The 22,028-nt window shown below is 52.7% G+C and overlaps 1 protein-coding gene across 2 annotated transcripts in view; it reads right to left on the minus strand.

Annotated features, from left to right (window-relative positions):
• DENND1A (DENN domain containing 1A) overlaps nt 1-22,028 on the minus strand; it is a 536,936-nt gene that overhangs the window by 12,486 nt on the left and 502,422 nt on the right. For both annotated transcript variants that reach the window (XM_007450246.1, XM_007450245.1), the window contains one exon: nt 6,989-7,077. In XM_007450246.1, the coding sequence (XP_007450308.1) occupies nt 6,989-7,077 (89 nt within the window). The remainder of the gene's footprint in view (nt 1-6,988; nt 7,078-22,028) is intronic.

Consider the following 22,028-nt stretch of genomic DNA (forward strand, 5'->3'; position numbering starts at 1 on the left):
GGGAAGACGGGGAAGGGGACTCCTTGGGGGCACTTTCCCTACCTGGCAGAGCAATTGTGTAGATTGTGAGGAACAACTGCCCCTCACCCCGAGGACAGTCTCTGCCTGCTGAGACTGAGACTGTCTTTTCTAGGGACCGTGGCAGCAGTTGGTGGGGGCGGCTGGTGAGAAAGCAGTGGACACAGACGTGGGACCCAGCAGACCCTGGTATCTGTGCTGGACCCAGGGCAGGTCACGGCACCTGTCAGAGCCTTGATTCCCCCGTGGCTGAATGGGCTAACAGTGCCTTCACTATGAAGACTTTTGGGGAGCAGGGGAGGTTCACCAAGATGACACATATCGAAGTACCGGGGCTGAAACAGGCACTTGGGAAATGGTGACGTGAAATCTGGAATGGGGAGGGTGCTTGTTGGGGTGGCGAAGCCTTTCGGAGGAGAATGAGCTCAGTGACACCTTGAGGATGGGGCACCTCTTCTGAGGGCTTCCTAAAGGCTTGGCTTTTCAGCTGGAACTAACTCGCCCTACTGTGACAGCTCCTGGGAGAGTCCCTCCTTCCAAGCGGCGGGCAGAGGTGGTGGAGACGAGGGGGTCCTGTGTGTTCCTGGGCTGCTGCACATTCCCGGAGGCTCTGCGGCAGCTCTGCTTTTCCAGTCTGAGCTCAGGCTCCGTGCCTGGCCTCTGGCTTGGCTTTGTCTCCGGGGCCCGAACCCCACCGTTGGAGACGGGAGGGGGCCCGAGTCAGGTCAGGAGCCTCTCACCTTGCTGACTGGGTCTGCGCCCTTCTGCTTGGTGTCCTGGCGGCTTGCCAGGGGGTAGTGCCCAGACAGCTGCCCCTACCCCTTGGGGCTCAGGGCCCAGCTGGCATCTTGGAGATTTGCTCCCCGGGCTGATCACAGTTTCTGGCTCCTAGAGGGCCAGGCTGGGCAGGCGCTGGTAGCTTCAGATTCACATCCTGATCACACTTGGCTCATAGTAGGTGCTCTTTACATACTTGCGGTTGTTAACTGATACCGTCCCCCATCTCCAGGACGCTGGGCTGTAAGCTGCCCTCAGTGATTCCTTTGTTCGCTCATTCAGTTTTATCCGTGAGCAGAGCTGGGCCAGGCTCTGGTCGGGGAGTTGAAGAGTCAAAGCGGAAGGTCACACAACCCTACCCTGCACATAGGCTACCGGGGTGTGCAAGTGTGTGTGGGTGCGTGTGGGTGACGTACAACATGGCAGGTCACGGCTATGCCAGAAGTCCCAGGCATGGTGACCTTGCGAGGAGGGAGCATGCAGCTCGTGGGGGAGGTGTTGGGGGGAGTGTCAGATTGGTGAGGCCGCAGCATTCACTGCTGCTGAGGATGCTAGTGTGGCTCCTGTGGGCAGTTTCCCAAATTGTGTTCTTCGAGATGTTAACAGGCACTGCGTTAAAAAAAAAAAAAGGAAGGCAAAGAGACTTGCCCACGGTCTCAGACTGGCAGCTGGTGGGCCAGTGTGCTGCCCAGATCTGCGGACGCCCAGCCAGGCCTGTGCACCAGGCCCCCACCCTCAGGCAGCTCTGGGTCTGTGCAGGAGGGAGAGGGGTCCGGCTGTGACCCTCAGCCAGGGGGCTGTGCTGAGCCCAGGTCTCGAGGAGGCTGGGGCTGGGGGAAGTGGGGGTGGAGCAGCATGTCATCTCCTGCCAGCGCATGTGTGCAACCAGCGTGAAGAGGTACAATTGCAAAGTGTTCTGAGACTTGGTCTCTGGGCAGAGCTCCCACTAAATGCTTCTGGCAGCTTCCTCTGATCTTATTTTAATCTTCTGGGGCTTTGGCTGCTGGGGTCACGCAGTGCAGTTCAGATGCAGAGCAGATTCTCCAGTTCCTGAGAAGGGTGGGCTGTGGCCGTTTGGTGCACACACAGCCTGCCCAGGCAGTGCAACCTGCAGAAGTTCTCCTTGGCCAGAAGGATTTCTAATGCCAGCCACACATTCCTCTGGGTCTCCCAGACCCAGATTCCCAGGGAGTCCACAGGTCTGATGGGAGTGTGGAGTGGTACAATTCTTTCAGAAAGTTATTTAGTAACACGGAGCAGAAATCTGCCTATGAGACGTTAAGGGTTGGCCTCTGGCGTTAGAGGCGTTTGAAGCTCAGCTCGGCCACTAACTAGTTGTGTGACCAAGGGCGGTGACCACCTCTCAGAGTGGCAGCTACTTCTATAAAATAGAGCTAATGATACATCCCCCCGCTCCTGGAGTTCTTGTGAGGATTTAGTGAAACAACATACGGAAAGTGCTCAGTTAATGGTAGTTGTTCTTGCAATAATATAAAACTAGAAAAAACTTGGAGAACAAGGACATTCACTTTGGCATTTTTCACATTTGTGAAAACCTGGAACAATCTACAAATCCCGTAAGAGGAGCGTGGTCAGGCAGACCACACACGTACACACAGTGAGATCTTCCGTGGTCACCACCAATGGAGCTTACAAGGACATGAGGCAAGTCTGTACTGTGGGATATTGCAAGGAAGCTGGCAGCTCTGCAAAATATATCTAGAAAAAAGACTGGACAGGAATCTGCAGAAATGCTAGAACATTGTTGAGCTGAACTAGTGGGATTCAGAATGAACTTGTCTCTTCTCCCTAACTTTCAGCCTGCCTATAAGGGTATTGGGTTATTTTTAAAAACAAACAAAATTCCTGGATAAGAGCATGTTTTTGCATGGATCTGGCCAGGGGGGTGACAGCGCAGTGGCTTATGGGCCCCTGGTGGCTGAATCTGGACCTGGGACTGGGCACGTCTCAGATCCACACTGAGTACAAGCCCTGTCACCATTAGGACTTGGAAGACAGCCCTACCCTTCTGGGTTATTGTGAAGATTAAAGAAGGTGGAGGCTGCTTGTGACTATCTCCCTCCCAACTCTCATGGCAGTGAAAGAGAGAGGCACCTGGGGACCAGTAGGTCACCCACCCCCACCCCCACCTTTGGCCTCTGTCTGCTCGCTGTGTGTGGTCCTGAGGGGCGGGCAGTACTTAGCACAGCACTGCCTTTTAGGGCTTGCTGCCGGCTCTTTCAAAGTCTCACATTCGATGAAATATAGGGAAATTGCCCTATATCTAGCAAGCCGAAGAGAAGATAAGCTAGGGCCTGGCAGCCATGCACGCTCCCACTGAAATAACCAAAGCCCACCTTTAACAGGTGGGGAGCTGTGACCTCACCATGCCTGCTGCAGCCGCCATCGTCCTCACCACTCAGAGTAGCTCATAGTCATAATTAGGTTCTTAACAAAAAGCCTGGATGCTGGAGAAGAAAGGGCCAGGCCCTCCCCACTTTCCAGTCCTGAGACCTTGGGCAAGTTATGGAAAGTGTCTCTCTGAGCCTCAGTTTCCCCATCTGTTAAATGGTAAAGCTACCACCTACCCTTCACAATCTTAAGCGATGTTCAGTAAATGTTACTTCTCTTTCCTTCCCCAGATAGGAACACTCAGGCACCAGGGAACACTGCCTCCTTGGCAGGAAGAGGACTGAACAGCTCTGGTTCCCAACCCCAGGGAACCTTCCCCAGAGAGGAAGGTGGTGTGCCAGGCAAGTCATCTCAGGACACAAAGCTGTCTCCCTGGGCAAAGCCAGGAGAACAATGGGCCCCAATGGACAGCAGAGTGCAACGGAGAGAATGAAACTGAGCAGCATTTGGAGCCCTGGCCATGCCGCTTTCTAATCAGATGACCCTGAAACACTAGTCAATACATTTTCTGAGCCAGCGTTCCTGGTCTGTGGAAGGGACGCCTAAGAGGACCTAGAACACATGAGGTGCTCCACTGTACTCACTGCCACCTGGCTTCTGACCCACAGCCCGAGCCGTCTGATTCCTCCTAAGCCCAGCTCTTACCCCAGGGGATCCTGGGGCACGCCATCAGCCCTGTTCTGAATAATAATGTAAGAAGCTGACACTTCCTGAGGAGAAGCAGTCACTGAATATTATTAGCTCATGTTAACAGAACAACAGAGGGAATGCTTCCCCAGAAGTCTTTGTAATTTGTTCTTCCAATTGCTATCACATGGTTTTGAGGGGCTAGAGGACACCTACCTTCCACTGGGTAAGAAAATCTGACATGGGAAAAATTTCTTTCTGGGAAAATGCAAGTCAAAAGAAGTCGGCACTGGGATTCCCTTTGGGGCCTCCTTTAAAAGTCCTAAGAAGCTCACACCTACTAGGTTTTTGAAGGTATTTGCTGAATGAATGGATGCAAGAATGGATGTGAGCTAGAAAGCAAAAAACGGACCTCAATGGATGGAGTGGCCTTAGAGCTGCTGGCGACGCTACTGGGCCTCGACGAACTCCAGATGCTGAGCTGCTGCAGGAGGCCGTGGAGACTGTCTAATTCTTAATCAGCTCCGTTTTGCTGCCCACAAAGTTAATTACTTAATGTGCTTCTTTGGAAGTGAGAGTTGGGGCAAGAAGTCGGGAGGACTGAATCCTTCCCTCAACTTCAAAGATCCTGTGTCTCTTTCTGCCGCCCAAATCCTCTAAGTTTCCGATGCACTTTGATATTCCCAGTGGAGACAAAGATCTGTGATTCAAGAAAATCCAGGCCAGATTAAAGGGCCAGGCACCGAGTCCGTGTGCCCAACACTGAACCACCAGCAACAAAGGCCCATTAGGATGTGGCTCCTGCCCGCCAGCTTGTCTTCTTGTGTCTCCCGACACAATGCTGACAGATTGGTGGGGCTGGTTTCTTCCTCCCCAAAACAATATTTTATGAGGAGTCTGTTTTATTAAAATATTTTCCGCTGGATGCTTCCTGTGTTTCAAGAAGTTGGTCTTGCCAGCTGGAGCTGATGACAGTTGAGAAAAACACATCCAAGTGCTGTTGTGACATGGCATTTGGAAGTGGAGGAGCACAACAGGGGGTGGGGGTGGGGGGAAGGCAGCATGGGAAGAGACGCAGGAAAACACCCGGGTTGCACCAGAAATGCCACTGGCATTATGGGAGAACAGCTCTGCCGGCCCCCCATGCCCCCCCATCACATTAGAAAAATGTGAACAGAAACTCTCGGAATGATGTTCTAAAACATACCTCCCAATCTCCTGGTGGACCCGGGTCACTGTTACGTACGATCATAGAGAACCTGTCATTTGTTTTCTATCACTGCCAGTTTGCCAACCCACTAAACTAGCCACCGCTGCTCCCACTGGTTCATTTCAACCCAAATGTTTCCCAAAAGGAAATCTAAAACAAGGTGTACCGCAAAAAAAACACCCCCAAACAAAAAAACCCCACAAAAAGTGGTACTGACATAGTTCTGGTAATCTCCAGAATGATGGGGTTGCCAGACACTGGCTCTCTGCATATACTGACCAAGCAATCCCCTATCACCGGGCTGGAAAAGCAACAGTGTAAATAAACGTGGTGAGCAAGTGCGAGCTCTTATCGGGAACCGGCACAAAACGGGTAACGCTTTTCTGCAGAATGGGAAGTGTTGTTGGTCCAGGGTGTTTCTGGTGCAAAGCAAGGATATTCTGGATTTGCATTTCAATATCTACAGGACCATGACCCTGTAATGTCAGTACAGTGTCTAAAATATTTAGTCCAGTTTTAAAGAGATGGCTCTAAAGAAAAGTGACTAAATTCATTCCCCTAAGGAGAAATCTTTGGGGTCTGAGGCACTCTGAAGTCATGCAGCATTTTCTCCACAAGGGGGCAATCATAATCCATGGCAGGGAAATAGTCCTCAAGATTCCCACCGTCCTATTGTGCACAGCAAAAGTTAAACCTACACCCAACTTCTGGAGTCCTACTTCCAAATTCTGCATCACCAAGCATCTCCCAAGACACCACACAGACACACACAGGTTTGAGGGCTGTCTAGGTAGGCTGGTTCTGTAACAACATGATAGTCTCAAGTGATACCATCCTATAAACCAGAGAATCCTGGAAGAGCTGAAGTGGACTGCAACCCGAGCTAGGCCACAGCCCGACATTTGGGAATTATTTCTTCCTTTGGCTCCTGTTCTGGCTAGGACGTGCCGTCTCCCGTCTCCCTTAACTTCCTTCCCTGAGAACTTTTCTGAAAATAAGGCAGACACGAGGAGCATTCCCCTCTTCACCCAAGGGACCTCAGGGTCCCAGGGGCAATTCTTTTTTGGTTCCCCCAACAACCCCAGACCAAGATGGTTTCATGCACTTTTTCAAGGCATCCCTGGAAGCCAGTGTGTAGCTGCTGAGCTGTCTGGGCAGAAACCACCGGCCGTGTGCCCTGGGGACGGAGGCACATTCCTCTGATGGAAGCAGTGCTACCTTCTCCAGCTGGCTATGAAGTCGGGGCCGTGAGCAGCTTTCAGCCTCCCACATTCAGACAGCTCAGCCTCTGGCCACTGCTTGCCCACCTGCCTCGCCATTCCCCTCATCTACCCAATGTCTACCCAGCAAGTGATTCTAAGCTGGGCCCTATGCTTGGTACTGGGCATAAAACCCAGCACCTGTCCCGTGGAGCTCTGGGCCCAAGGGGTGGTAGGAAAGCAAAGTCATAATAAAATAAATGCTAAGGCACAGGTGAGCAAAGGTACTGGTTGGGGAGGGGCAGTGGAAGAGGATAGTCCTGTGTATAAATCTGAGCTCTGGAGACCCGGAGCAGCCCAGGCCTAGGAAGGTGATGGCCCTCATTAAATAGGTTGCCTCCTCGACCAGGTTCCTAACTCTCTTTTTCTGACCAGCTATCTTCAGCATAAGAAAAGGCCTAGAATCTTTTTCTGAGCTTGTTTGAGTACCCCTTGGGTGTCACCACTCAAAACCCAGCCCGGGTGCCCGGCTCCCTGGCCTCTGGGGCCTCCTGCTGGCTGTGACAACTGCCAGCAGAACTGACACTGAAGATCAAGCCGTGTTCCCCGACTGACCTCTTTGTGAAACACCCGCTCGGGGCTCCAGGGAAGCCTTTCAAAGGCCGGGGCTGCCACATGGTCTCCACAAAGAGCTGGCCCCGCTGGGCTCCTGCAGACACAGGGGAGGGGAGAACAGGGTACTCACTGTTCGGGGCTCGAGATGGACGTTCTCCGGCCTTCCACTGCGATGTTGCTCTTCGGTCTCTTAATGACGTGTGGCCGGGGAGGGCGCACCTAGAATGGGCACAGGGGGAAATCCCCAAGAAGGGCTCAGTTGGAAAAGCCATACAGGAACATTCTCAAGATGCAGATAAGTGGCCCTAAAACAAACGCTGAGGAATTTTCACAGCATAGGTTCAAAGGCTCTGCTTATCATGGAGACACGGCCGTTGAATTTGCAGCCGACCCGTGAACTGGAATCCTGTGGCCTACTCAAAGGGTAAAGGCTCTTCTGAAGGGCTGGGTGTCCTCATCTGCAGGTCGGGGGTGGTACCACCTGCCTCCTCTCAGGGCTGCCGCGAGGGTTCAGTGAGACACTGTCTGTGCAGGACCCGGAACAAAGAGGCTCTCATTAATGACGAGTCCCTCTTGCCTTCTCCTGGAACCCGGAAACCAGTTTGGTAGAACAAAAAGGTTTCACTTAGACTTTGTTTTTGGGGTACATATGCCTATTTTGTTCTTTTTACAACTGAATTACAGGAGGCCTATTTTCCTCTCTAAGTGGGAGTGGGAAGAAGCAAATACTAACAGCTTTAGAGCGCCAATAAAAGTCCCTGGGCATCGCTGTGTAGTCCTCCTGAGCAGGGCTCGGCCTGGAAGCCACACAGCCTGTGTGGGCACTGCACTCACCACGCGGACCTAGCTCAAGGGCTGCAGGTGGGCGTACTGACAGTGAAGTGCACAGCTTCCCTGTCCACAACCAGGCTGCAGCGGCAAGGTAGTTTTTTTTCTGACCTCGTGAGGCCTCTGAAAGCCAAGATGAGGGATCATATAAAAAGACACCCCCTTCTCCCACCAGAGCCCGTGATGAGAGTTAGGCTAAGAATTTCTAGGCGTCCTTAGAAGGATACTCATTTGGTCCAGTCAACATTATCTGGCTTTAAATAAGGCACCATCATCTGAACAACACCAGAGAAGGACTGGAGAAAGCGAAGAAAGCCTATCTGTGAATTTTGTTGCCAATAAGAATGAATGAGCAGCCCAGTGCGGGGGCCGCTTTCTCTCTGCAGATGAGGGACCACGGCGGGAAACGCCACGGACGCTGAGCTTAGCAGGCAAGAGAGGGAAGAGGAGCACATACTCGCTCCAATCCCTGCCGCCCTCTTCCCTGAACCCACCCTCCCACCAGCCCCCAACCTAGCACTGGTGGGCGACACAACACAATGGCTTCGGAACACAGATCACAGAAGTTGGCTGTGTAAGAGACACGTCTTTAATAATCTCATCAAGCCCTCACGTCTCCACGTGTCTGACCTAACCAGAGTTTTCCTGTGGAACGGCCAGTCTGATCTCAGCCTGGTCTGGCAAATCAGAGACGTGGTAAGAGCCAAGTGCGTTCCACCAAACTTGCTGTCTGCTCTGGGATTACGGTGAAGATCCAATGAGGTGATGCGGGGAAAGTGCCGGCGCGGGGCCTGGCACACAGTGGGGGCTCAATAAACGCTCACCTTGTTTCTCTGTGACCTTATCAGTAACAAATAGAAGACGGGGTGTAGGTGTCTCCAAATTAGAAGATGGATCTATGGTGGCCTACCCTTGCCTAGCACGGTGCTCACTGCCTGGTTTACAGTGACCCCTCAGCAAGATTTTTAGAAATGGATGTTGCTGCCTGGAACATAAGAAGTGCATAATAATGTTGCTATTATGATAACTGTTATTAGAACAGTGCCTGCCACAAAGCAGACATCCAGTCACCGGCTGCTGAATAAACGAATGGATCCGTCCCCCACTTGTGCGAACGCTGAACTGGTTTCCCAGCCTAGAGCTGGACTCCTCTTGCAGCTGGTAAACAGGATCACCTGGTTTGCACCTGACTTTGCACCACAAAGGCGGGGTGCAGTCAGGGCAGCGCTGCCCTGCCCCGGAGGTCCTGGGGTGGGGCTTTGGGAAGGTTAGACATTAAGGCCCATTCGCCTGTCCTCGCCCACAGCTGCTCCTTGTACAATAGAGGCAGGTTAGGAATGTGAACTTGTGGCTGAAATGGGGGGATTAAGTTTGTGGCAACTTCAACTGAACTTGCAACGTGGTGAAACATGGGGAAAAAGAACAACAGAGCTAATTAGACGAGCTGAGCTGTCAGAGCGCCGCTGAATGGCTCAGCGCCAACAAACAAAAGGAATGGGCTGGCAATCAGCAGGATCGATGGAGAAGACTGCTTCATTAGGGATGATAAACCAGACAGAGCAGGAAGAGGGGGGCGGGAGGGGGAGGGAGGCGGCAAAGCAGGGGAGGGAGAAAGGCACAGCGGACCCAGAGACAGTCACCCGCGTGGCTGCAGACACACCCAGAGTCACACACACATCTGACTGGTGTGGACAAAGCAGACACAAAATAGCAGACACAAAATTATGCTCATGGACAGACAACCACCCAGAGACACGCACAGGCCTCGAGATACCAACATACCCAGTTTCACAAATACACACTCACAGAGGCACACACAGGAGAAGAAGGCACATGCACAAATCTCTCTCTTACACACACACACACACACACACACGGCCGCAGACGTACAGTTAGAGCCGTAACCAGGCACAGACACACACAGACAAAATGGTTTAATTAAGCCCGAATCACAAGACGATACAGACAACTGGCCTGTCATATTTCAGCGATCACATCCGTCTTTCCGGGGTGCTTAGGAAGGGCGGGGGCTGGGGATGAGGGAAGAAACCACATGCACACACAACTACCACCGGCCCCACCAGTGCTAGGATCCCAGCAGCGCTGGGGGAGAAAATGCTAAACAGGGATTTGGAGCTCTGTTCAAGGGGGACTTGAGGGGAAAGTTGGGAAACCAGCCAATTCCCCACTGGATTTAAAACCTGAGAAATCTAAGTCGGCAGGGTTAAATGTGTATTGAATACAAAAGCACCGAGTACATTTGATTTTAATGGTGAGCAAGAAATAATAAATACAGAGCTTATAAAGCGCTTCACATGCAGCCGACCACAGCCTGCCTCTCCCCTGCACGCCCCGGCCCACTCCCCTGAGCCCACCAGACACTGGCGAGGCTTTCTTCTGCTTTTTCCTTTTTATTCTTTTTAAAAAGAAAATCTAAATCCTCTGGTCACATCTGAACTCCAGCCACAGGTGCTAGGCTACAAGGCTCCTTCCAGAAAGGCTGAATGGCTAGCCCCCATGCTCCCACTACCCTGGGCCAATGGCCACACTTCTGCCCAGAATGTCTGCAGCTAAGTGACCCGGCAAAGCCTGGCTATGGGCCAGTGGCTCCTGACATGGGAGCTTGTCAGGCCATCTTCTTCGAGGCCCTTGAGGGGTTCCATAGCCCACGTGCCCCAGGTTCACCCCTCGTGTGCAGTGGTGCCCGCTGGAAATGCCTGCATGAATGCACTCGGAGTGAACAGACCCTGGCGCACCGGGGAACGCGAGGCCGAGAAAGCACAAAACTTCTACAGCTCCCGAATTAGTCCCATAGTGACCCTGCCGGGCAGAAGGTGTTTGGGTTGGCAGAACTGGGGTACGTGTACCCACCTCTTGCCAGGGACCGTGCTAGGTGCTACACATATATGACCTCATACCCCACCAGGTAGGCGTAGCAAGCCATTCTACAGATCATGAAACTAAGGCTCAGAGAAGGCATGCGTCTGGCCTAACGTCACACAGTCAAGAAGCGTCCAAGCTGTGATTCAAACCAGGACAGGCCTCTCTGACTTCCAGGCCCAGGAGAATCAGTTCTGCTAGGTACCTGCCTCTTCAAAGTCTCATAACCCAAGGCAGGTGCAGCCCTGTGTGCCGGGCTGGTCACCTCCTGCACCAGGGCGGTGGCAGAGGCAGTTGCTGCTCAGGCTTTGCTCAGGGCAATATTTGCCTTCCCAAGTCCTCAGTCGCCAACGGATGTGGCTGAATTCCAGCCCCCTCGCCCCCAATCTATACGAGTCCCCACACTGGTGACACAACGTGGAGCCCACAGTAGCTGTCTCTGGTACCTGAGTTCTTCCAAGGGGAGCAATCCTGCCCCGGATCACACTTTCTAAGAGATTCCCTGCCTGTCTTGGATCCTAGGTCTCTCCAAGGACTTCTGAGAGCTACCCTCTGGATGACTCTGGCTTGGGAGAGGCTGCTTGGTGAGGAGTGGGGAGAGGCAGGGCAGAGAGGCAGGCCTGGGCTCAAAGGCCAGCGTGGCCTCTTATCATCTCTGTGGTCTCGGCTGCCATTTGGGGAAACAGCATCTGCCTCCTCCAGGCTGTTGTAAGGACAAAGGAGCACAGTCTAGGCACATAAAAGGTGCTCAGTAAATGTCGATTCCCTTCACCTCTGCATGCCTGCCAGGATCTAACACTGCCATAGAGATTCCACAGGAAGCCCAGCCTGCTGCTGATGAATTTTTTCTCACTTGAAGGCTCTGCCCCAGTCCTTTGTACTCTGTGGAGATGGAGATGAAGGGTCCGGGGAGCTTGGTATGCTGAAAAGACCACGTATTCTAGAGTCTGGTGACCCCTTTGTGTAGTTGAGGGACTTGGGTTAAGTCACTGGGCTTCGGTTTTCTCATCTCTAAAAGAGGTGGAGGCAATGCCTACTTCATAGAGTTACTGTGAGGCTCAGCTGGGTTGATGTGGCCAAGAATGATTTGCCAACTATGAAAATCCTAGGTGAATGATGATTATTAAGAAACTGGGTCATTCCTTAGAAGCTGTAAGATTTAGAAACCTGTTAAGAAGAGTAAGAACTGCTATTGTGTGCCAGGCACTGTGCTAGGTGCTTTACAAATGTCATCTATATCATGCTCACAAAAACCTCCATGAATGAGGGTGTATTAGAGAGAGAGGAGAGAGGCTCAGAGAGCTTCAGGACCTGCCCAGAGTCACACAACTTTGGTCTCAAGCCTGGCTCTGTCTACTCTCCAAAGCCATGTTGCTAATGACTGTACTGAAATTCTCACTAAATCACACAAGCTTTGACCCAGTAGCTGGCTTCCTGTCCCCCAAAGTGCTTTCTTTTTGCTGTTTGTGACTTCCTTCCAATGACAGCGAGCAGAAACATTCCAGCCCCTCGACAGCAGTGCTGATCACGGTTGAACTGGGGTACAGGATGGATCTGTCACACGTGGTTGGAACTGCAGTGTCACGGCTGCCTCCACCCCAGCCCTCTAACTCCCACATGCGGTAGGGAAGGGAAGGGAAACAGTGCCACAGAACTTTCCAATATCCGCGCAGAGCGGCCACCCAACCGATGCTGGGTACGTGCGCCTAGGATTCAAAACAGACACAGTTCGAGAGCGCTCCTAACCACTTCCGGTTTGGTGCTGCCTGATTCGAATCAATTTTTGCTCAAATAAACTCTTAAATTAAAAAAAAAAAAAGAAACAGATACAGTTCAGCCTAGTCAGCTGCACCCCTGGGCCGCCACACCTTTCAGATGGATGTGGACACCGCAGTGGGGAGGTGGGAGGGAGTGGGACTCGGGCTCATGGGGAACTCTGAGGGCCGCTTTTGCTTGACTGCAAGAGTGGTGGCCGCTTTGAACAAGAAACAGAGAAACCCTTCTCTTGGTAAACAGCCCTCACTCAACGGTCCCAGCAAGTTTCCTTCCCACTTTAAGGGAAACTGCTCAAGTTACCAGGCCTCTCAGCATGACCAAAGTCTGAGCCCACAAGAAAAAGGACTTCACCGATGCTAAACATGGGACCCACACCCCATATGTTCCCAAGGTATTTCTCTTGAGAAAACACGGATGGGTCTCTTTCCCCTTACTTGGAGCTTCGCTTGGGAGGGTGGAGCCCCACGTGAGGCCCAGGAGATGAGGCGACCTGGTCTCCACCTGAGCCGGTTCAATATTCTCTGGGTGTAGCCTCTACCCCCCAGGAAGGGATATCAAATGCATCTGCAAACCGAGATCTGGTGGAACAGACCCCTGCTGCCAGATTTCTGCTTCCTTTGTGAGGAAGAGGCAGCTGCAGCCTTTAAAGCTCATTGGCTAGCAACGTGGCTCAACCCAGGAGATGCGCTCGAACGATGCACACACGGCAAACACACCACACAGCGACCCTGCTGCCTACAGCTCTGACCTGCGAGTCACCAAACTGATTCAGAAAAAGGAGAGAGAAGCCCAGAAAGTGCAAGTCCAGTGACATGCCACACAGAGGGAAGCTGAATAACCCACTTCACGGTTTTCTTTGGCAAGGCAGCTGAGTTCAGACCCCCGAGGTTTAGTCAGGCGGGGAGACGGCTCAGGCAGTGTTAGGCGGGAGGGCAGTACCACCGGCTACTCACGGGCCTCGAGCGCTGTATCTTGGGAGGCGGCGGGCGAGTGGGATGGAGTCTCTGCGGCTGCATTAAAGTGGAAACTTAAGGAATCAGTACACACGGAGATGGTCTGATGCATTTCCACACACGGCTCCAAGCATTCAGCCCCCCAAGCGGGAGCCCAAGGGCTGTCCTCGACGCCTCCAGCTGCCTCGGCCGGTCACCGGCTCCTGCACATCCCGTGTCCGAGGCCCTCCTCTCCACTTCGAGCCTGGATCACTGTAATCACCTCCAAACAGGCTCCCCCCCAGATCTCCTCAGCCATTCTCCACACAGGCCAAGGGGGATCTTCTAAAATGCAATGTGACCCTGCCGCACCCCAGCTTCGAGACCTCTGCTGTCCCCTCCTGTCCTGGGGCCACACACAGTTCAACAAGGCCCTGGGCTGGCATTCCAAATCCTCCAAGACCTGGGTTCTGCTGTGCCCCACCCAGACCCCTCCCAACCTGTGCTCACCAGCAGACCCTCGAATGGCCTGAGGCTCTCAGGCCTGCTTCCTGCCTGCCCAGCAGGTGGAATGACCAACCCCATCCTGATGTGCCGGCAAACCTTTACTTGTCCTTCAAGAATTCGCGCAGGTCAGATGCTGCCTTCAGTGCTCTGACTCATCGCTCACTACCACCACGCATCTTCCCCTCCCCGCCCCCCATTCTCCTTCAGATGTTCATTTCCTTAAGGGATTCATCCCTGTGCCTCGGGAAAAAATATCTGCTCAGTAAATGTCTGAGGAACAAATAAAATTTGCACAAAATGCTTGACTTTTGAACTCAGGACTTGAATAAAAATCAACAGAGCACAGACCTCTTAGCTCGCTCCTCAAACCCTTTATCTCGAAAGTCAAGCTTTGTTCTGTCAATGGCCTGCCCATCCAGATGCCCTGGACAGTGGGGCGGATGGGCAGACAGAGTAAGGAGAGGAAAGGTCCACACTAGACCAAGGTCACAGACGCTCGGTGAGCCCTGGGAGGCTTCCAGTTGGGTCCTCTGTGAACCTCGCGGTTCACAGAGGTCCATCGGTACGCCACAAAGTCCAGACCTGCACCGCCCACTACAGGAGCCAATGGCCACACCTGGCGAGTCCAAATTAAGACGCGCTGTAAGTGTAAAATGCACGCTGGATTTCAGAGACTTAGTTTGAAAAGAGAATGCAAAATATCTCAATAATTTTTTATACTGATTATATGTTGAAATGAAAATGTTTTGGATATTTCAGTTAAATATATTATTAAAATTAATCTCATCTGTTTCTTTTTACTTTTTAAATGCAGTTACTAAAAAATTTAGAATTCCGTATGTGACTTGCATGTGTGGCTCCTGTTACGTATCTCGTGGACAGCACGTCAGAGCTTCACTTGGTTGGAGTGGTCCTCCAGGTAGTAAACTTGCCTCAGAACTCATTCTCTACAACCGGCTCCCGGAGAGATGGGCCATGTTTCAGGCGTCCCTGGATCCCCGGTGTCAGCATAGGGCCTGTCAGAGTGGCCTATGGAGAAAATTGGCCGACTGACTTGGTGGAGAATTGGGGTCCCTCATGGCACATCGAGAGCATATGTGGATGGAAATAAAGTCTGGCTTCCCAGATCCCGTGCCGTTGGAGTGTAGGCCAACCTGTGCTCGGTGACCCTTCTTCAGTAGGAGGCTATCTGGGGTTAGGATGCCACCCAACGAGATGAGCATGGCCACCCACAAGTGCACAGGCTGCTGCCCTTGTCCCAACCCCCCGACTCTCACACACAACCCCCACTTCCCCCATCACCCTCAGCTTCCCTTGTCCTCGGCCGCTCTGCTTCTGGGTGACCTCCTTCTCTAGCCCCAGAGCCCTCACCACTAGTCACCTCTGACCTGCATTTCTGTCCCTGCTGGTGGGGGTGGCAGCGTTCAGGAGGTGACCTCTGGGGTCAGACAATCTCAGACTGAACCCCATCCCTCCACTCATCCTGTGGCCCAAGATTTAACCATCAAGCCTTACTTTCCTCATTTGTAAATGCAGGTAATGGCACTACCTACCCAAGGGGGCTGTTAGGAAGTTTCAATGAGAAGATGTTCGCCAAGATGTTTAGCCCGTAGACGCCAGCAACTATCATCATCATCAGGTTTGCCTGCCTCCAGCATCTCCCCTTCCCAATCTATCTTCCATGCTTATTCCAGAGTGGACTTTAAAAAATACACGCCCAATTATGTCATTTGCTAGCCTAAAGCATCTCAGTGGATGCTTTAGGTGTCTTCTGAGAAACCATCCTGGGAGATGCACTGTATGAAAGAAAAGGGGGTTCTCCAGCCAGACAAGTCTGGGAAGTGCTGTGTCTTGCTCCATTTGGGGATTCACAATGCTGGTTAGCACAGCAAAGCCTGCCAACCCTTGCAATAAAACACCCTACCGTGAACAAGCAAAACACTATTAACTCCTTTCTTTTTTTGTAAAAGTCCCATTTCCCACATTTACTTGAATATAGACTCACTTCCCCTATAACACCTGTTAATATCCCCTGGAAAATGTTAACTGAAGTGCTCAAAGCCCTCCGGATTCTGGGCCCCACCCATAAGCCCCTGCAATCTCATCTCTGGTGCATCTCCCCCACCAACCCCGCCCCGCTCAGCCCCTTGCTCTCCCTGAAAGCTCAGGTGTGTGTGTTTTTTTTTTAAATTTTTGTTTACTTTTGGCTGTGCTGGGTCTTCGTTGCTGTGCACGGGCTTTCTCTAGTTGTGGCGAGCGGGGGCTACTCTTCGTTGCGGTGCGCGGGCTTCTCATCGCAGTGGCTTCTCTTGTTGCGGAGCACCGGCTCTAGGCGCAAGGGCTTCAGTAGTTGCAGCACGCGAGCCCTAGAGCGTGCAGGCTTCAGTAGTTGTGGTGCGTGGGCTCAGTAGTTGTGGCGCGTGGGCTCAGTAGTTGTGGTGCGTGGGCTCAGTAGTTGTGGCTCGCGGGCTCTAGAGCACAGGCTCAGTAGTTGTGGCGCATGGTCTTAGATGCTCCGCGGCATGTGGGATCTTCCCGGACCAGGGCTCGAACCCGTGTCCCCTGCATTGGCAGGCGGATTCTTAAAACACTGCGCCACCAGGGGAGTCCCTCAGGTGTTCTTGAAACACCTTGCATCTCCTTTTGTCTCACTCTTGGTGCCTCTTATTTGTCCTTCACTGTCTGGCTCAAGCACTGCCTCCCCCAGGAGGCCCTCCCTTGCCCTTCCCTGAGGAGCATGGGTCAGGTGCTCTGCCGCCCATGTATTCACAGCGCAAAGGTTGTAATTATCAGCTCACTCATTGCATTTCCCTGTTTATCTACTATGGTACTGGCTAAATAGGTGCTCAGCAAAGATTTTTGGCTGAAGCTTCCTGGCACATGTAGAAACTCAACACATGTTAGTTCTCTAGATTCTGTGATTAATTTATTTTTCTTTGATTGTCATCAGGAAGTGCTAGTTCTTTTGCAACTGAATTTATAAATGGTGGGAGGAAAGCAGCCTCTTGACCACACCTAACCTAGAAGCTAGTAAACCAGGGGAATTTACAGACACCAAGAAACGGTAACGTGGTACAACTGTCCTGAGTGTGGCCGTGAGGACCCACTGCAGGGGTGCCGGGCATATCACGGCAGCTCCCTCAGGGCAAGGCACACAGTGGATGCGCTGCTAAGAAGCTTCTGCTTCTTGGAGGGGAGGAAGTGGCAGGGCTGTTGGGTCATGGTGGTTGCAGTTTCCCAAATATGCTGGGTGGCATGAGAGTGGGGGACACAGCTTGCGGAGAGCTGAGTACTCTGGGGACAGTTAGAACAGCCCATAAGGGTGGGGTGGTGGTAACTTGGGCGGGAGGAGGGGGTGAAGAGAGAAGCTAGGGGAGAATCAACTCAACATACTGTTTTCTAGAACATGGCTCCAGTGCTGGGGAGGCTGAATCAGGGAGTAACTGAATGTGGGGCTGTAACAGGGTGAGGTGAGGTCCGACACGACTGTGGAGCTGGCCAGATACAGTGAAAGTCATTTCCGTGAGCTGGGGTCCCCATCCCTGGCCGCACTCCTTGAGGGCCAGGGCCAGTGCGCACTTGTCTGTCTCTTCCCACGGCTCTGGTGCCAGCAGCTTATCCTTCCACGGACAAGGAGACAGACTGGAGGGGGGGAAAGTGACCTGCTCCCAGGCCGCCTGACTGCCAACCCAGGGCTCCTTCCACTGCTGGAGGAAGAGGAGGCAAAACCAGAGGAGCCTTGGAGCTGAGAATCAAGAGGTCTGGGCACTTCTGCAGAGAAATCATGTCACATGTGATCCTCAGTACCCTAGATACACTGACTGCTGATTCTTTTTTTTGTTTTTTTTGTTTTTGTTCTTTTTGCGGTACGCGGGCCCCTCCCATTGCGGAGCACAGACTCCAGACGCGCAGGCTCAGTGGCCATGGCTCACGGGCCCAGCCACTCCGCAGCATGTGGGATCTTCCCAGACCGGAGCAGGAACCCGTGTCCCCTGCATCGGCAGGCGTACTCTCAACCACTGCGCCACCAGGGAAGCCCCCGACTGCTGATTCTTAAGCGAGTTCAAAAAGGCTGAGCCTTTGGCAATCTTTGGCTAAGAAGAGTTCTGTTCAACAATTCATCTGGCACTTCGTGAGCTGAGCTGTGGCAGGAGGTATGGGGGCGCTGGCACATGCCTTCCTGAAGGTCACGTGTAGTCGGGAAGCAGATTCACTCTCCCATGCAAAGTGAGGGAAAAACTACCTGGGGCCAGGGCCTGGGGATTCAGGAGACTAAGACACAGTCTGTCCTTAAGGAGTGTATGGTCTAATGGAATTTGACCCACATCACGGAAAAATACCTTTCTTAGAGTACAAAGAGCATTTGGGCTAAAACCCCAAGAAACATACTTTGGTGGAAAGACTCAGTGCGTGTCTTGACTCTGTCATTTTCTAGTTGAGTTCAATACTGGCTCTGCCATTTGGCAAGTTATTTAATCTAAGCCTCAGTTAACCCTTCTGTAAAATGGAAATAACTCCTGAGTCACAAGCACTGGTGTGAGGGTGCTACAAGAGTGCATTACAGCTGTGGGAAGCTCTGGTCTGGCAACCTGCTGATGAAACAAGACCATCCAATCCTCTGTCCTTCCCTTAAACCCACCAGTCTTCCCAGAAGAGTCCTGTGAGTGTGAGGACCTTGGTTTTTCAAGGGAGTGTGCTGTGAGCAAGGCGCTGTTGAAAGGGACTGGATTTTACTAATCTCTTCTATTTACATGATGCGTTTTCCTTTCAAAGCATTTCTACTTCCCTTCTTTCCTTTGAGCCTCACATTCCCTGGTGAGGCAAGTTAGAGGAGCGTTATTGCCCTGTAACAGAGGCAAGAAACAGGAGGCCCAGAGAGGTTAAGTGACTACTATGAGGTCACAGAGCTAGTAGCAGGAACTAAAACAAGCAGGTGTCCTTAGTCCATTGTGCTATCCTTGTCAACCAAAATTTCCAAAGTCATCTGGAATCCTTTCTGATTCGGTTTTTCTAACCCTTATCCCTTCTGAAGTTGCACTATGTTGTTAAGAGATCTGTGCCTTAGAGAAAAGGCTGGTCAAAGAATGACTGACACCCTCCCCTTCCTTCCTTATTTGAGCATCTCTTTCCAGTGCTTTCCAAAGGAGATTCACGTGTTGATTCATTCAACAAACAATGCAGTATGCTTTGTACAGGCAAGAGGCACACCAGTGAATAAGACCCAGTCCTGCCCTCAAAGGGCTCCCACTCTAATGCTGGGGTTATAATACAGGTGGAAAGAGGTCTGTGGAGGTACCAAGGAGGGGCTCTTCTACCCGATGGGGGTGGTACAGAATTTAGGTGCATGAGATGGGATCCCCAGTGATCCAACAAAACCAAGTGAGGGTGAATATGAGGATGGGGCAGGCCAGGAGGCAGGCTGGTGGGTGGGGTCACATAATACAAGGCCTTGACTGTCAGCCTAAGAAGTGTGGATTTCCTCCGGAGTGCAGTGGGAGGGATTTAGGCAGGGAGGGACATATCAGAGGCCTTGGTGTCAAAGATGGATGGGAGGAGGATGGGTGGGTTCCTGAGGACAGACACTCCCTTCCGGCCAAGGGGGCCTGCCCAGACCTCCATGCTGTCAACTCACCAGCTGGCATGTGACTGCTGGGAGATGTGAACATGAGAGGGTAAGCCCCAAAGTGTGATTGACATGGAAGTCCCAGAGAAGAGAGGAACTCTTTTGGCCTCTGACAGTCTCTGCCTGACCCTCGGCGTTTATATCTGTCAGCTGTGTGGACCAGGTGAGTATGCTCATTGGATATGAAACCCACATTTATGAGGACAGCATCTGATTTGCAGTTAATTTGTTGATGCAGCAAAACACATTGTTTCCAAAAGGTCAGGAGGGGAAGCCCTGTTGGAGTATCAACTTAATTACCTGGGTGGCATGAATGAACGGGTGCCCTACACGGGGCTGCAGGGTGGAAAATGCTTCACCGCCAGGCGTGGACGTGGGGCAGACAGTGAAGCGGGGTTACAGGTGGGGGCAGCCTGTGAGGTGGGCAGAACCAAAGCTCTGGTGGCCCGCTGTGTTCTAACGCCTAACCAGAGCATTTGCTGTCCCGGGAATGAGGGTCACTATTCCATTTCACAGATGAGGGGAGGCAAAGACTTGCCCAGGGTCACACCAAACAGTGGATGACAGGCCTTCGGAAGAGGGTCGAAGAGCTCGTCTCAAGTTAACTGTGCACTGGGGCAGGAGTCCTGTGATGGATGTGGGAGGGGCCGGCTGTTTGGGAACCAGTGCACAGATTTCCTCAGTCCCCATGGAGGACACACCTTGGACTATCCCTTTAACATCCCTTTAAGGTCCCCTTTTCACGGCTGGTAAAGCAGACTCAGGGAGGGCAAACAGGCGCTACCTAAGGCCACACAGAAAGTGAAATGTCAAAGTCAGTGGGCGGACAGGCCAGACCCCAAGCGGGGACCAGTGGTGAGGGGAAGGGGGCAGAAGATCAGAGATGCCTGCGGCCACAGGGATCAAGCAGCTTCACTGAAGGCCGAGGTCTATGCATGCAAAGCTTGGGGTGGGGAGGCAACCTGCTTGAGGTGGCAGCCAGAGCCCCTGCCGTTACCCTTTCTGAGGGCCAGAGAAGGTGGGGCATGCCCAATGGCAGCTGGAGGCATGAGAACGGTGGCCTCCAAGGTCAGCCTCAAAGAGGGGTCTCAGGTCCTTTGGGTCTGAATGGTATTCTGAACTGTCCCTTTTCTGTCAGACTCCCATCTAGCTCACCTGGAAGAGGCCCTGGCATCCCCAAAGGGGAGGCTGGGTAGATGCTGCGGGCTTTTCTGTGCCAGGGATGTGCCCCAACCAGATACGCTTCCAGGAATGGAGAGGGTAAAAGAGAAAATTCACAATTAAACCCAGTTACTGTTTAACGAGGGAAGAGTTCACCTGGTTAATTTTCCTGGCTAGTAGCCACATCAATGCTCTGACCTGTGCATGAAACGGCCCTGGTTGGGAGAGGAAGACAAAGCTTTCTGTAGCTTTACAAAGGGCCTCTGGGCTGAGAGCAAGGCTCCTCTACTCCTCGGGAAGGGAGAGCCACTATTATGCAAGGTATGAAAATAAAAGAGGGCTTCTTTTGATAGGCCTCCAAAAAGGAGTGTATTGAAGCTATATTTGTGTGGAGTGTCTCCTTTGAAATGCCCAACCAGCTCTCTCAGGCACAGCTCTCGCCTGTCCCCCAACTCCTGTCATTATCTTGAATCCTCTCGTCCACACTTGATAGAGCTGATCCTGCTTGTTGGGGAGGATCAAATGCTTGCCTCCGCTTCAGAGTGTCAGCAAGGATGCTGGAGAAGACTGAGCGCTGGTGTCCTATAGCACTCGCTCTGTGCCAACAGCACTGGGCAGGCCCTGGGCCCCCACAGGGGACCCTGGGGTCCTCGGGCCCTGCAGCATCCACAGAGGTAACTCTCAGCTCCAGGCTGTCACCTGGGAGGGACGCTCATGGAAAGACACTGCACAGGATGGCCTTCTGCATCAGAGCTGAGGAAGGAGTTTCCATCCTGCCCGTACACGATGACAAGGTGCTTCTTATTGGGAAAGGGAGGCTGGGAGGGGCCTCATCCTGGAGCACCCTCAACAGGCCAGGTGTTACCCAGTATATCTCAGTCAGTCCTAAACCTCTGGATAGAAGCCCTGCCACAATCCCTCCGGCCCAAATTCCGCACAATACGTTAGGAAGCTGGCTGCCGGACTCCGGGGGGAGGTTCCCACATGCCTGCAACTCGCCGTCCTGAGGCACCCTCTGCAGTGGTGCTGGGGACTGAAGGTGGCCCTTGAAGAAAAGCTGTAGCACCTGCTGTCGGCTCTGTACGCCGCTGTCTCTGGAGAGGGGCTGCCGGGGACTCAGCCCCCTCAACAAGTCACCTTGCGAGGCCACTCTCTCTGCTGGGCCCAGGCACTCTTTGCGGCAGTGAGAGCTGAGCCGAGAGACGGTTCCTCCTGGTCCTGGGAGCAGTGCATTCTTCCCCGATGTTGACAGGAGTAGTATTTTGTAGCGGTGCTGGTTAATTTGTAGTGGCATTTGTGGTTTGAAGCCTTGTCAAGATCCCTGATTACTTCCCGTGCAAGGAGCTCGGCTGATGGGGAAGTTCACATGCTGAACAAAAGCGGCAAGGCAGCTGTGAGGGAAGGCTGCGAGGGGGCCGGGTGACCCCAGGCCGCTTGGGGGACAGAGGCGGGGGAGGGAGGGG

Source organism: Lipotes vexillifer, unplaced genomic scaffold (assembly GCF_000442215.2).
Source record: "Lipotes vexillifer unplaced genomic scaffold, Lipotes_vexillifer_v1.1 scaffold890, whole genome shotgun sequence".
Lineage (NCBI taxonomy): Eukaryota > Metazoa > Chordata > Mammalia > Artiodactyla > Lipotidae > Lipotes > Lipotes vexillifer.